At 44.4% G+C, this 14,359-nt stretch overlaps 1 protein-coding gene across 1 annotated transcript in view; it reads right to left on the reverse strand.

Annotated features, from left to right (window-relative positions):
* Positions 1 to 3,660: 3,660 nt before the first annotated feature.
* Positions 3,661 to 14,359, reverse strand: part of AJM1 (apical junction component 1 homolog) — a 206,023-nt gene continuing 195,324 nt past the window's right edge. The window contains exons 2-3 of the mRNA XM_086921171.1: positions 6,411 to 8,659; positions 3,661 to 6,030 (exon numbers count right to left, since the gene is read on the reverse strand). Coding sequence (XP_086777297.1) covers positions 4,903 to 6,030; positions 6,411 to 8,600 — 3,318 coding nt within the window. The 5' untranslated portion in view covers positions 8,601 to 8,659 and the 3' untranslated portion in view covers positions 3,661 to 4,902. The remainder of the gene's footprint in view (positions 6,031 to 6,410; positions 8,660 to 14,359) is intronic.

The raw sequence follows: 14,359 nt of genomic DNA on the forward strand, positions 1-14,359 counted from the left end.
TTTTAGTCTTTGTTATTTATGTAGGTATTTTATGGCTTAGAAACCATACCATGCTTTTACAGTATTATTTTAAAATACTCTTCTTGCTGTATGCATTATACAGCCTGTATTACGATTGTAGCAGTTCATTTCCTCTGCATGAGAAAGAAAACTGTTCAATAAATCCTTTTATTGAAAACGCTCCTCTCTCTATTTCTCTGCAACTCTGTAGAAACGAAGCATGCACGATTGACTGAGTAAAATATCTATCTATTGTTTCCACGACTCTGAAGATAAGTATTTATTCTTGGGGAAACAAAGTTGTCATGTTTATGCGGTTGTAAGAAACTAATCCCTTCTTGTTTATTCGAGAAAGTTTCTAGTGACCTCTGAGCTAGCTGGCACTCACAATTAAGTTTAATATATTCGATAGAGACCTAGTCGACCTAAGTCCTACGTCAATTCTAAAGGATATATTATTCCAATGCGCAGAGCCTATTGGGAATATAGGAACTACACTACAGTTGGTGCTCTTTTACACAGCTGGGTGGCTGTTTCAGGTAGAGATACAATGAATACTCATGATGAAAGGAGTGTGACAAGGAAGAGAGGAACTAGGTGTAATGACATTGCCGGCATGTAATAGGGGCAGTGCACTGTGTGCTCAGAATAGGACCGGATGTACCTCTTATAGCTCTTCTTAATTGTGATACAAAATTGTCATTCGCCAACACACTTGAAATGAGAAATGGACAAAAAATGTGAGCCCCTCAGTCCACAAGTATTGGCAAAAGCACAATTGTATTACATTCTGTATGAAGGATAGATAATCAATTGAGGAGGAAAGTCGAAAGACAGGCGTGTGCTGTTAATCCTGAGGGGGGATAGGGTGGTTAGTTTATTTTGGGATCCTCGCATATGCCCACCCACCACAACATCACTCTTGTTAGTATAAGCATAAAAGAAGAGAGAGAAAGAAAAGGAGGGAAGGAAAGAAGGAGAACAGAGAAGAGCAAGAGAAAATGAGAAAGACAAAGATCGAAAAAGAATGAAAAGAGAAAACTGGGAAGGATGGAGACAGGAAAAAAAAAGATATGGAAAGACAGGAAAAGGACTCAGTGACATAAAGGCGAGAAAGAGATAAAAAGAGTGTAAGAAATAAAGAGACTGTGAAAGGTACTGTACCATACTGCAATGTTTATATTGCACTTACTACTCCTATGTAGGACACTGGAGCACTTGCGTATATGGGCAGCAGGCTACTTCGTCTAGGGTGTGAGATTGGAAGACTATTGCCTTTGTTTTTGACCCTATGTGAGAAGTTTTTACACGCGGTGTGTGATGACCACTGAGGTGTGGTTATCGTGTTAATGGGCACAGCACTTTGCAGGGTGGTGGAAGAACTAGTGTGAGAGATAGACACACATTTTGCGATTTTCGGTAAGCTGGTAGCCTTGAGCAGCTCTACTGGTCTTTTTATCGGATTTCTTCTGATCAAAGGCCACTGGATTGCCTAATCTGTGACAGTTTGTTCAAAAATTGTAACTATCATCCCATATGTGATTGTCTAGAGAGATATAAAGATCAGTCTTAGTATGTAGCTAGTTGGGACCTGCAGTGGTGGATTCGATTAGATTAGAGTCCCCCACATGGCTAGCAGAATGTGGCAGATTTCTTCAACTATTCCATGCCTGTTCAGGTGGTGATAGCTGGTGTATGAGCTGGGACAGTACTGGGTGATGGAGAAGACCAATAGCAGATTTGTTTTATGTGAGTGGATTAAGGTAGTGGAGCAAGTGGTATAAGGAAGTTATTATGCAGCCAATATAAACTTCAATTGGCTGCCAACCGCTGAGTGCTTTAGTATTAGTACTAGTGTGGGCTAGAAGGGCTCTACAGGAATTGGCATTACTAAATATTACACAGGCTAGTCACAGGCCAGCCCTTTATAAGTCGAGAGGAAAGGAAGGAACCAAATGAGAGGGAAGATGCTACAGAAACAGAAAGAACCAGAAAAAATAAAAAAGAAATTAGCAAATAAAAGAGAGAATATCACAGAAAATAAGAAAGATAAAGAGAGAATATCACAGAAAATAAGAAAGATAAAGAGACAGCTAGAAGAGAAAGAAGAGAGGGTCAAATGCTTGAGATCTAAGGAAATGGAAAGAGAACATTATGAAATTGAGAATGAGGGCAAGACAATGACATGTTCCATACAGAGAATAGGCACTAAGGGCCAGATGTATGAACACATTTTCCCATAGACACAGAATGGGTAAAACTGTTTGATACATCTGGCCCTAAGTGCACAGAAAAGAAGGCTTAAAGCTTATCTCCCTTTCTCCCAACCGTTGTTCTACAGCCTTCCATTGGTGACTGCTTCCTGCCACTCTGTTCTACGTCTGAAACATCCCTACAACGTAAAACTATGAACTGTAGAGCAGGGGCAGCTGCCACAAAGAACAAGTAGTGTGGTGAGTGAAGAGGGTATGGGGAGCGCGGGAGGGCCAGCATGGGGGGATGGAGTTAAAGAATAATTTTTAAAAAGAAAGCAAAACTTGCCTACTGCTGCGGGCCGCCTCCATTGTGGCGCCTCGATCTTCCTGGGTTCAGCAGACACTTGGAATACATCACAGACTCACTGTGCAATCCCTGCGTGGCCCTCTTACTAAGAGAGCAACACAGGGATTGGTCTGAGTGGGCTGAAAAGATGCTTCACTCAGGTCAGGTCAGGGAGCCTGAGGGGTATCTCCAGCCCGGCTGTTCAATGCAGATGTACGTACCCTCTTCACTGAAGTGCAGATAGCACTGCTCCTCCCCCTCCCAAGGCCCCACCCCTCTCTGCTGCACGCTGGCACAGCCAGCAACTGAAAAAGAAAACAATTAGATGATATTGTTGTTTTTTTTCAGGTGCTGGATGTGAGCCAGTAGGCCAACGCTCCTCCGCCACTGAGGAGGAGCCGCCCCTGCTGTAAAGGAATCATTGCATTAGCAGTTGTGAAATCCAAGTGCCTTGTTGTTATCCACTGTGATTGTCTGATCATAGTGGTTTTAGCAGTGGGTGGGAGGAGTTAGTTTTTTCAACTCATGGTATGCGAGTGAGGGTGATCTGTATATTGGAATCGGACATGGTGAATCCTCCTCCCGCCAGTGAAGAACCAAGGGTGGCATTCAGAAACCGGGAATCTTGTTTACCTGGAGCTGAACTGTTACCAGTTCTTCATCTCACAGATGTCAATGAACACCTCACAGTACAAAACGGCTTCCAGTCAGACTCAAACTCGGGCCCAAGAGAGGAGGGTATCTATGCCAAGCAACTGAGCAACAGCTTACCTCCAATCTGGTGTTAAAGGTAAGCTAGAACAACTCTTCCTCCTAATGTAATAGCCGCCAACCTGAAACTGAAAGACATGCTCAGGAAGCACTGAGGAAATGCCGCCATTTTGTGCCATCAGCCAATTGTAAATGTAGACGACAGAAGGAATCATTGAGGAAGGCCTTGTTCGTTAGACAATGAATTACTTCTGGAAGGAGCTTAGGGTGCTAAGGGGAAACTGGGCAATTCTCCAAGAGCAAAAATATAAGGAACGAGTGATCACAAGTTTCGTAAAAAATATTCGAAAAAGTTAACCTCTTCTGACATGTATTTTCTTTTTTTCACTTTTTATTTATTTTACGGTTCAGTTTCAGTCACTCACAACTGAAGATCAACAGATGTCTTTCATAACTTTCATCTCCTGGACTCCAGGGGACCTCTGTCTGAATATATCAGGCAAAATCAAGACCGGAAGCTTGGGATGGAAAGAGAAAGAGAGTAGTATAGGTGCTGAACAAAGCCCAGGGGCTGCAAAGGCTGATGCGTGTCGTCTTCAGCTCCTCATACATGAGACTATTAAATATCCTTTTTGGCTTCCTTAGGCAAGTTAGGGTCCGCAGTCAAATTACTGTTCTAGGCTATCAAATTCATCTGCCCATCTCTCTGTCAATAAACGGATTTAAAAAAAATATCCTAACTTTTACACATGCTTCTCTTAGTGTATATGCTTGCCCTAAATATTTATGTATCTACTCGTAAACCTTTTATATCAATTACCCTCTCAAGCATAGAATAACATTCAACATTTTGGTGTTTTGTACCACTTTAGGATAAGCAAAATATTTCCCCTGACCTCTTCAGTGCAATATGAACCCCATACTTTTCAGGGCAGATTGTAGGCCAAAAAGTGGTTTGTTTCCTAGTGGTTAAGATTTGCCCTCCCATCCCAAACTCAGGAGTTTCCAACCTCAAATTATAAGTGTTTGCCACCACCCCCCTTCTTGGGTACAAATGGGCCCTTTAACTTTAACACTGGTGAAATGTTGCTCGAAACCATGAGCCGAACATGCTGATGAACCCAACAACATGCTAGAAAATTGGGGGGAAAGGGGAAGAAGGTAAAAGGTCACAGTTTTTTATCCAGACAGATTGCAGCAGTCCTGTGCAAACCTTCCAGTGACTTTAGAAATATCTGTGATAAAGCATTCTCCGTGGACAACCCCCATCCACTGACACACACGCACACATACTGTCCGAGTTAAGCACCATCGTTTGGAAAGCCATAAATAATTTACCATCCCAATGCATCAATAATAAAATACATTTCTACAAACAATAATATTCATAATAATTATAATAAATATCTGGTCGTATAAAGCAGAGGCCTTCAAGTTGAAATTTGTGAAGCCAAGGAAGTCTTGGATGACAACCTTTGAAGTCACAAACATTTTTGGGCTGAGTACCTGTTTAATGGGGAACACTGGAAAGAAGCACTTTGGCCTCCACCAAGAGTCTCCCAAAAAGATACGAAAGAACCCCATGATTGCAGGCAAGTTTGACAATCTCTGCTGTTGTGGACAGAGTCTCTATGTTAGTGGCTCCTGGGGTCACATAAGATCATCCAGAAGATTAGGGCTTGCTACCCAGTCAAGGGTCCTAGGTTCAGAGGCAGCCATGATCATACACATGAACTGCTTGCCAGTCCTCTTGTCAATGGGATAAATGGTGGTGGGGGTGAACCTTTTGTTGTCCTCCACGAATTCACACAGGAGCTTGTAGATCTTTGGGAACTCATGGCGTAGGAAAACCCCCCTTATTCTCAACTCCCGCTGGATATGTATGAAGCAGACCTCCCGGGCCTTTCTCCCTTCCTCGCCTTCCTTATCAATGTCTGTTGTGCCCGGCGGTGGGGTCAGGATCAAGGTCTCCATGTCTTTCTCCTTCTTCACAATTTTCTTCTCAGGGCTGGATGAGGCTAAGGCTATCTTGGCATATTTCCGGATTGTCGGCACTTGGTCTTTCATAGAAGGTCGGTCTGGCATGCCTTGGCCGACAGCAACGGTTACATTCAGGAGAAAACATTCATCAGGGTCATATTCGGCTCCAGATTCCTGGAGCTCCTTCCCGTAGTCTCCCAGGTTTTCAGAATAGCTCTCTAGTTCTCTCAGGGAGAGGAATGTAGGGGCCATAAGCAAGCCCTCCAACCCAAACTGCAAGAAGTTGTTGGAGGATCCAGGGCTGGGGAACCCCAGGAACAACACTCCTCTTCCTCTCGACAGGAACCCAACCTTGGCAATCCGGGAGAAGGCCTTGTGCACCTCCACGTTCTCACGGCAGAACTTGAGGATGTGCCGACAAATGCTTCCAATTCGGCCATGAATACAGTTCTCTTTGTGGGTGTCCCAGTCTTCCCGTCTGCAATTGCGGGAGCAATAGAAGGTATAACAGCTGTGGCAGGACTTGAAATAAAGGCAGGCATTGAACATGGTCTCAGTTCGCCTGCACTTGGCATTTGAGCACATCATCACATCATCTTCTTCGGCACTCAGTTCAGGAGAGCATTCCTCTGTAGGCTTATACAGATTGTTGTTTGGTTCTTCTGGAGAATGCTTCCTATGTCCTTTCAGTAACTCTGCTGAGAGAAAGCTAGACACGGGCTGCTCCTTCATTGGCTTGGGCTGCATCAGAGAAGTTAACACTCTTTGAGACTCTGGTTTTCCCACATTCCCCACAACCTGAAAGAGAGAATGGGGGAGGGTGTGTCTTAGAGATATTCAAAGCCTTCAAAATATTACATCATGACACAAACTTATTTTCACAAGATCTGCTTTTAGAAATAATTAGGTGGCATTACATGGAATCTGGGACTGGGAAGCTGTCCCCCCTTAACATTTAATCACAAGGGGGATGTTCAGTTTGTAATTGCATCTTAAATCAGTTTTGATAGCACAAACTCTAGTTACATTTAAAAAGGGTTAAAACCAAATAAGAGAGAGCCACAGGTATATTAGTTATACGTAGAGACTAGTTAGGACTTTAGCTTTACCATAGTTTGGGAGGAAAGCAATCTAGCTGGCCCTGAAAGTTGTTATTAGAAATCACAGTCAATGTTTACCTCTTCATTTATTAGTTTCCTCAATTGGTCAGTCAGAGCCTCTGCTGCCTCACTTGTTCGCCTGCTGGATGGAGGCTTGTAGTCGATCACTAGGTCTGCAATCAGTTCATCCAGCTGCTCCAAACTGCGCTGACGGGAGGCGCTGTTTTCAATTGTCTCTTTGGTAGGCTCCCGTGGATAAGAGACTGGACCATGGAACATCCGCTGTGGTTGGCCTGAGTCCAACGCATCCCAGCTTGCTGAGCGCTTCTCATTCTTGCTAAAGCCATTAGCTTTGATGTCATTATCTGTGATGGTGATCTCTGGGGTGACAAACCAGGACCTGCCCATGGTGTATCTCCCATCCGAGTGCATCTTTTCAATGATAGAGTTCTCTGAAAGGGACAGTGCAGCGTAGCGCTTTGGAGAACAGGAGAGATTCACAACCACAGGTTGACGTCGGTCGTCTGGAGATAAGGCACGTCGGTCCCTGGACAGCAGGTTTTCATAGCTGCGTCCTCGGTGCAATGGGTCTTCTTTCCTGGCACCTGGGGTCAGGATGTTATCCCAGGACTTAGAATAACTCCTAGTATCAGCCCCCAGCCGCTGCTGATTCATGCTGTAGCTGGCATGCCAAGAAGAAAGCATGGCCTCCCTGCCAGTTGACTGGGGTGTGAAGGGAGACATTGGCAGATGCTGGTAGTGTACAGATCCCTGGTCAGGGAAATACCATTCACTCAGATGTAAGGGCTGGGGGCTTCTTGGGTAAGGATATGTCCTTGAAAATGTTTCCCTTTCAGAATATTTCCCATAGTCCTCAGCAAAAAACATTCTTGAGGAGGCACTCTGGATGGGGTATGCTCGTGGGTCGTCTGCGTAAAAACCATGAGGCGGGGCGCTTCTTGGAGGATAGAAACGCGGATCCTCCCCATAGAACGTCCTTGAAGGGGCCTCTTGAATTGGATAGGGTCTTGGGTCCTCCATATAAAACCCCCTGGGTGGGAGGCCCTGCATATGACTTTTGGGAGGATCCTCCATGTAATAACCCTGTGAAGGGACACTATGCATTGGAAATGGACGGGGATATCCCTCATAACCAGCACTTTTCATAGGAGGTGTTGGGCTGAATCCAACCTGTTCCTCAGTGTAAAAAAACTTTGTGGGGACATTTGGACTTCCATAGCTGCCGCAGTCAGGGCTGTCCCTGAACTCCCTTGGTGAAGGGACATTTTGATAAGGACCATATCTAGGATCTCTGCCATAGTATTCACTGGCAGGATTGTTTTGGAAATGCATTATTCTGTGGTCCATGCTGTAGGAATCACTGGGTGTAGGAGTACGGGACACTGCGATATGTCGCCTGTTTGGCACTGTGAGACTCCTTGGGGTACCTGGTAGCCTTTGCCAATACTGCGCCTCCATCTGGTTCTGGACAGCCTTCAGGGTGCGTGAGGTGTGCTGGATCACTGCCTCATCCGGTTTGATGTCCATGCGACACCTGACATGTGGGGTATTGGCTGGCTTGGAAGCTTGATTCTCTTCCATTGAACTGTTACTGACACACAGTGGTGAAATACGGCTGGCGTTGCTTCGCTGTGGCTGAAGCTTTATGGGATGGACCTCATTCACTAAAGCCTTCATTGGTGTATAAATACTCTCCCGCTTGGGGGATGCCTCTGCTTTTGGAGGTTCCCTGGGAGCACGGTGGGCTTCACGGCCCCTTCTGACCGTAGGAGGTGGAGAAGATGATATTGGAATTTGAACTGGGATGAAGGTGGATTTTATCCTTGGGGCACTTTTTGATCTTGCCCTTCTCTTTGGCTCTGGTCTACTTTGTTCCTTGGGAGGATCCACAGTTCGAGCTTCATGACTCGTGTTAAAAGATTCAGTAGCAGAGGATCTTAAAGGGACTTTTTTCACAACTGGCTGTGAAGATGGTTCAGGTGTTCCCGGACGCCTAGGCAGACTTCTCCTAGGCTGTTCCATGAGTGGAACAGTATTTGGCTGGTCGTCGAAGGACTCAAGGAAGTCGAAGCTTCGGCAGTGCCTTTTGTTGAACTGCGGCGGGTTGTGATCCTTTGAGCTGGACATGAAGACATCACATGGTAGGAAGGGTCTGCACTCTTCGGAATCTCCGGAGGACGTCAGGTTTACATTGATGTCTTGATATACCGTAGACACTAGTATATCAGGTGGGTCGGTCCGTGTCATCTTAAAATACCTCGTCTTTCTCCAGCTTGTGGTTAGATCATCTCAGCACCAGAAGATCCCTGTGGATGACAATAAGTATATGTTAGACCATTTCACATATAACAGTTCAACTGTATATTAAGATCATTTGTCACTTCATTCTCCGACACTTTGCATTAGGGAGGTAAATGCTGGCAATTTTTAGTTTGTTATAGAGGAAGAGATGGAGATTTCCTTCGGGAGAGGGAAGACTATATATGGACTTAAATCAGAGTATGTCAATGTGCATTTAGAAATTCATACTTAGTGTTCGGGAATGAATACTTGAAAGAGACCTCAGATGTTGCCTTGTGATTTGCACCCACATGTTTTACAAAACACGACTTTGAATCCAACTTCTAGTCTCTGCCACAGGGCCCAAGAAAGCACTGGAGAAGTGGCCGTTCATCTCAACCTTGTTGTCATTACCTTCACCCTTGTAGCCTTTGCACAAGCACAACACAGTTGCTTATGCCACTGCTCTGCAACACCTCTGTCTCACCCCTCCGTCCCACATAAATGTTAATACACGACGTATTTGTTAGTATAAATAAAGCATGCCACATGTCCCTCAGCATTACCACTGTGTCCGCGTCCTTTGTCCTGTGACAGGATGTGAAATAGGAGGAAGACAGGAACAGGCAGAGAAGTAGCAGAAGCCGTATTATAGGAAGGGCACACTGCTCCTGTTTGCACCATCGCACACATTTAGCCAGGAGTGTGGGATGCAAACAGGGTCAGTGCACCCTTTTACTGATAATGCACGGCCATTAGGATAGCCGCAAACTTGCACTGCCCGGGGGTCATCACATTAGCAAAGCTGGACCAGCTGATTGAGCAGCCAGTCTGCTTTTTACAGTGCAGGAGGCACCTGGCCTTCGTTTTTTACAAAGAGACAGAGCTCACTCTGCAGGAGGGTTAAGTATGTGACTGCACCTGCCTGCAGGGGGATGTTTGGGGAGGGGTCCCTGGGCCACCTCCCTCTCCTGTGGAGGGCCCTTGGAGGTGCACGCCGTCAGTGCTTCTCCTTGTAGCCTCTTTGCACCTGCATCCATAATACTGTGTGGACACAGAGGGAAAGTGTTTCTCTCATTTGCATTGGGTCATGGCTCGATGCAAATGAGAGAACATCGCTTTAGGATAGCACTGGCGCTACATGCATACCGGCACTATCTGTATTACAGAAGAGGACACTTAAGCTTCCACGGCCACTTTGCTACTACCAACATGCTCCTTGGGCCCAGAAAGTATGCACACATGCCTGTTGCACCTGGGGCCCTATATGTAATATGACTGGCTATGATTAGAATGTTTTGCATGACTGAAAGCCGTGCAAGTGCCACATAAAGTGTTAGAACTTGTGGAGTCGGATTTCACAGTTAGGCTGCAACTCCTAACTAAGCTCTCCAGCTGACTGTGCTGTTCATCTACTTATGTCATATTTTGCTATGCAATGGAGCTAGGACAGGGAATCCGAGCAAAGGCAGCTAGAACTGCAAATGTGCAATAGTGACTCATGACTACACATAGACAGAACCTCGGTTAAACAGAGGGTAGCTTCAGAGATGTCCTCTGGGGTCAGGGCTGATGGTGTAGCTCTTGCCAGACCACTGTTTTTCAAAACATCCATACATAATATACATACATAGAGACACTTATGGTCAGTGGGCTTCATTCATTGGTCTGTTAAATTGTCATTCACATTTTGCTTCTGCCCCATTGGCTTCCTTCACTTTGAGTGACTGCACGAGCCTCTGCACATTGTTAGCATCCATCGAAAAATAGTTCTTATCTCTTCAGTGACTAGACTAGTTGAAAATGTGCTTTTTGTATGTTATATGTTTTATTTCAACATTAAATACAGTTTGTTTGTTTCGCCTACATTCCTGGTGCCCAGTTAGATGGTGATTTGTTTTCCTTCTCCCTTTTATAGTTGTTAGCAAGTGCTCAAGTGACAGGGTAACATTTTAATATGAGTGCTTAGTTAGGTTGTGATTAAGTCTGGTCTTACAAACAATAATAATAATACATGGCATGGTACAACTGAAAGGCTTTTTAGTTAAAAACATTCCCAGTAAAACAGTCACAGTGAATGATATTTAAATGTAAGCGGTTTATTGCAAGCATTTGGTGGCCATGCTTGGGTGGTGTATATCTTCCTTTTGCTTTGCGGTAAGGGCTTACAATAAAAATTAACCACCACATTAACTTGAAATGGTCAGACCTATTGGCTTTACCAATGTTGTTTGCCTATGCATTTAGAAGGATTACTCTCAATTGCTCTTTTTTTACAGTTCTCGTTTAAATCTATCCATGTTCAGACTGGGAGGAAGCTCTACGGTGGTAACTAAACCAAAAGAACAGAGGGAAAAATACATTGGAAAGTACTGGTGCACATACTGGAATACTGATAACAGATGACCTCCTCACCCAGTCCTTAATTTGTGCCAGTGGTTGGCTGATGAGCTCCAGCACTCATTTATGGGGACCGGGGCTTAATTTTCAGCATAAGGCTTTGATCCAGGGCAAAAGAGAGACATTCAGAAAAGGGAGAAAGAAGAAGTAACAGGATGATGGCAAAAGAGTGACAAAGGAAGACATCCAGGATACAAAGAACATGCAAGAGTGAGATAACCAGGCGGGAAGCGGAGGGTGGTGATAGAAAGATGTATGAGGTTGTATCAAGACTACGTAAACTTGGTATTTTGCAATTCCAGCATTCAGCAGTACCGGGTTACTATAAAAATGGATTTACTCGGGACGCCAACAGTCTATTTCTATAATCTCTTCGATCTGTTGGCCATTGCTGAAATAGAAAGTCAACGCACTTGGAGACTTTAGCAGACATTTAAATGCAAGTCAGACCTATTGGCTTTGCCAATTGTCTTGTTTCATTTGCTGCAGAAACTGCGTAATCAGTTATGCTCCGCCCATGCTGAATATTTCATTGTGCATTATGTCAATGGACTGCACTGCTTTTCATGCAGCATCTGTTCCATGAGCATGGATCAACGCTTGCACTGTTCCTGCCTGTTGAAGTCTCGGTTAGCATGGTTGCTGCCTTGGTTGCTGTCTGTTGGTGAGGGCGCTTTGCACTGATGGGTCCTGTACTGCCTCTGTTCTGTGATTATTAGAAAACCTTGCCCGCTGCTTTACTTCTGCCTTTTGGGGTGTGATCCCAGTTCATCACACTCTTGTCTCTCCTGAACCTGTTGTATAAGTGCTTGAAGCAAGAAGTGGGTCTCTACTACAGCTGTGCTTTGCCTACGAGGAAACCTTGTACTACAGCTACTTGTGTGGGCCATGATCTGTGTTTAAGGGTGGTTTACACTGCCACTGAATTTGCTGAGCCCATTCTATCTGCTAGGCAAACGTGCTTTGCTGTTGAAAATGCTGTGCACGTGTGATGATTAAAGCTTGGACTGGTGCTGGCTGAAATCCAGCAACTGATATGGCCTATCGGCAGTGCTTTAAATGAACCGTTACTGTCCGGTACGGAGTACCAGAACTTTGTCATTTTGAGAGGGGGCGAGTAACGGCACCTCAAGAGAAAAGCAATACTTTTAATAGGAGAGTACCGGCACTTCTCAGAAACAAGTAGGTACTCTGGTACACAGTACCGGCACTTCTATTTTTCCATTTTAAGCACTGCCTATCGGTCTGGGTTTTTAGGAACTGCAAAAAAGGGTCGACTTGATTCTACAACTATCTTCTAGGGGCCTCATCTGCTTCGCAGCTGACACAACCTTACTGGGCCAGAGCTGGTTGCCTCTGCTGGCCTCTGTACGAGTTATGTCCTGACCCCCTAAATACTGTCTTCAGGGTTCTGAGCCATTGGGTGGAGTCTTAGTGTACTCCACTCTCCACACAAGAAAGTTTCTCCTGGATCTGATGCATAGCGCAGATGGATGCAGGAATGTGCATCACAGCATCTCACAGCTCCTGATCAGTGGCTTCACCAGAATCAACGAAGCAGGCACCGATTGACGCAGGACCACATATTGCAGCACCAAAGACATAACGTCACAACTCTAGTGGGATGAACTCGGTCCTGTACCTGACCTGCGCTCCATCACAGTTGGCCTGAACCTATGATTTTTCCTGGTCCAGCGCAACCAGATAGCCAAAGTTAATGCTTCGTTCTTTTTGGCTGAATTGTTACTAGAATTTAGAAATTCATAACTCCAGTCCGACTGACTGGATCTTTATCGTTTTGGTATAATTTTCTTTATTAAAGTTAACTCTATTTTTCTGAATGGTTTGTGATTTTACTTGTATTGTGTTTTTACTTTGTTACTATTTGAGTGTTTGTTAACACTCCACAAATTGCCTTTAAGCTAAGCCTGACTGCTTTTGTGCCAAGATACAAGAGGGTTAAACTCGGGTTTATTTAGTGCCTTCTGTGGTTCATCCTGACAAGGATTGTATTTATTATTTGGGTAGGGCTTTCATCACCCTCAACCAATAACCCAATTTATTATAGTAAATCAGATATTTTTATATTAAAATCCCCAGAAATTATAACATTGAAAATGCCCTCCTTAAAAGAAATTTCTCTAATTCAATTTAGCACTTAAGCTTGCACAGTGGCGTTCGGGTCCCCAGGTGACACATGCACACTGTAAATGTAAAATTAGGCTTACCGACCTTCCTCAACAAATAAAGATTAATTGTAATGCAAACAAAAGTTCTAGGTTTAATTAACCCCCTGTGTTTGGCTTTGAAGTACCTTTAATCAATTCAGTACTGCATTAAGCATGTCCAAATGTTATCCTTTGATTTAAGAACCTCTCCATGATGACAGTTAAGTAGTGAAGATGCCTTTATTATTCTTTGTACTTCTTCTACGTATGTGGTATTTGAATAGAACAAACCAGGCCCAAAAAAGACAGCAGAGCACTGTACAGGGCCAAATACAAGTATAACGTCAACAAGTGATAGAAGCAGCAGCTAGGCATTGGATTGTTACTGCATTGTGAGGTAGTAAAGAGGGGCATCTTCAGTTCTTTCCTAAATTGGAGAATTATCCTCATGATATGGGGATATTGTCCTAGATCCTTGGTGATTAGATGGAAAAGGCTTGCTGCTTTGGGTTTTTATTTGCACTATTTAGTCTCTAGTCTGATGGTGACCTGGCTACATGTTTGCTGAGAGCCACCAGAGATGGTGAGGTTGTCCACAAGATAAGCTGGACTACTGGTCATGACAGGTTTGTATGTGATACAGCGACTTTTGAAGACTGCGCAGTCCTGCAAGATGAGCCAATGGAGGTCCATTGTGATGAGGCGATGTGATCATATTTCTTCCAGCCCTGAATCAGAGGTGCTGTGGCCTGTAGAATGCCCTTAAGAGGTGCCAGTATGGAGTGTAGGAAGCGATGGAGCAGGGTGTTTCTTGGTTGGGGTGAGCTTCAGGAAGGCCTTGGACATCTAGATCTGGATGAGGTGCAGGCAGTGTTTGAGGTGTTGGATGTTTGGAGCAGAGGAGATTTTCAGGTAGAGTTGTGTATCCGCATATTGGTGATTCTAGATGCTGTATTAGTGAGTAGAGCAACAAAGTCTCTATGTAGAGGTTGAAAATGACAGGAGACAGCATTAAACCCTAGGGTACTCCACAGTTTATAGGGAACTTTTGAGATCTGGAGGTGACAATGTGAACAAATCTTTTTTGATTAGAAAGACAGGAGAAGAACCTGTGAAGAACATAACCAGTGAATTCCATTCAAGACTACAGGGTGTGGA

This window comes from Lissotriton vulgaris, chromosome 5 (assembly GCF_964263255.1).
Source record: "Lissotriton vulgaris chromosome 5, aLisVul1.2, whole genome shotgun sequence".
Classification (NCBI taxonomy): domain Eukaryota; kingdom Metazoa; phylum Chordata; class Amphibia; order Caudata; family Salamandridae; genus Lissotriton; species Lissotriton vulgaris.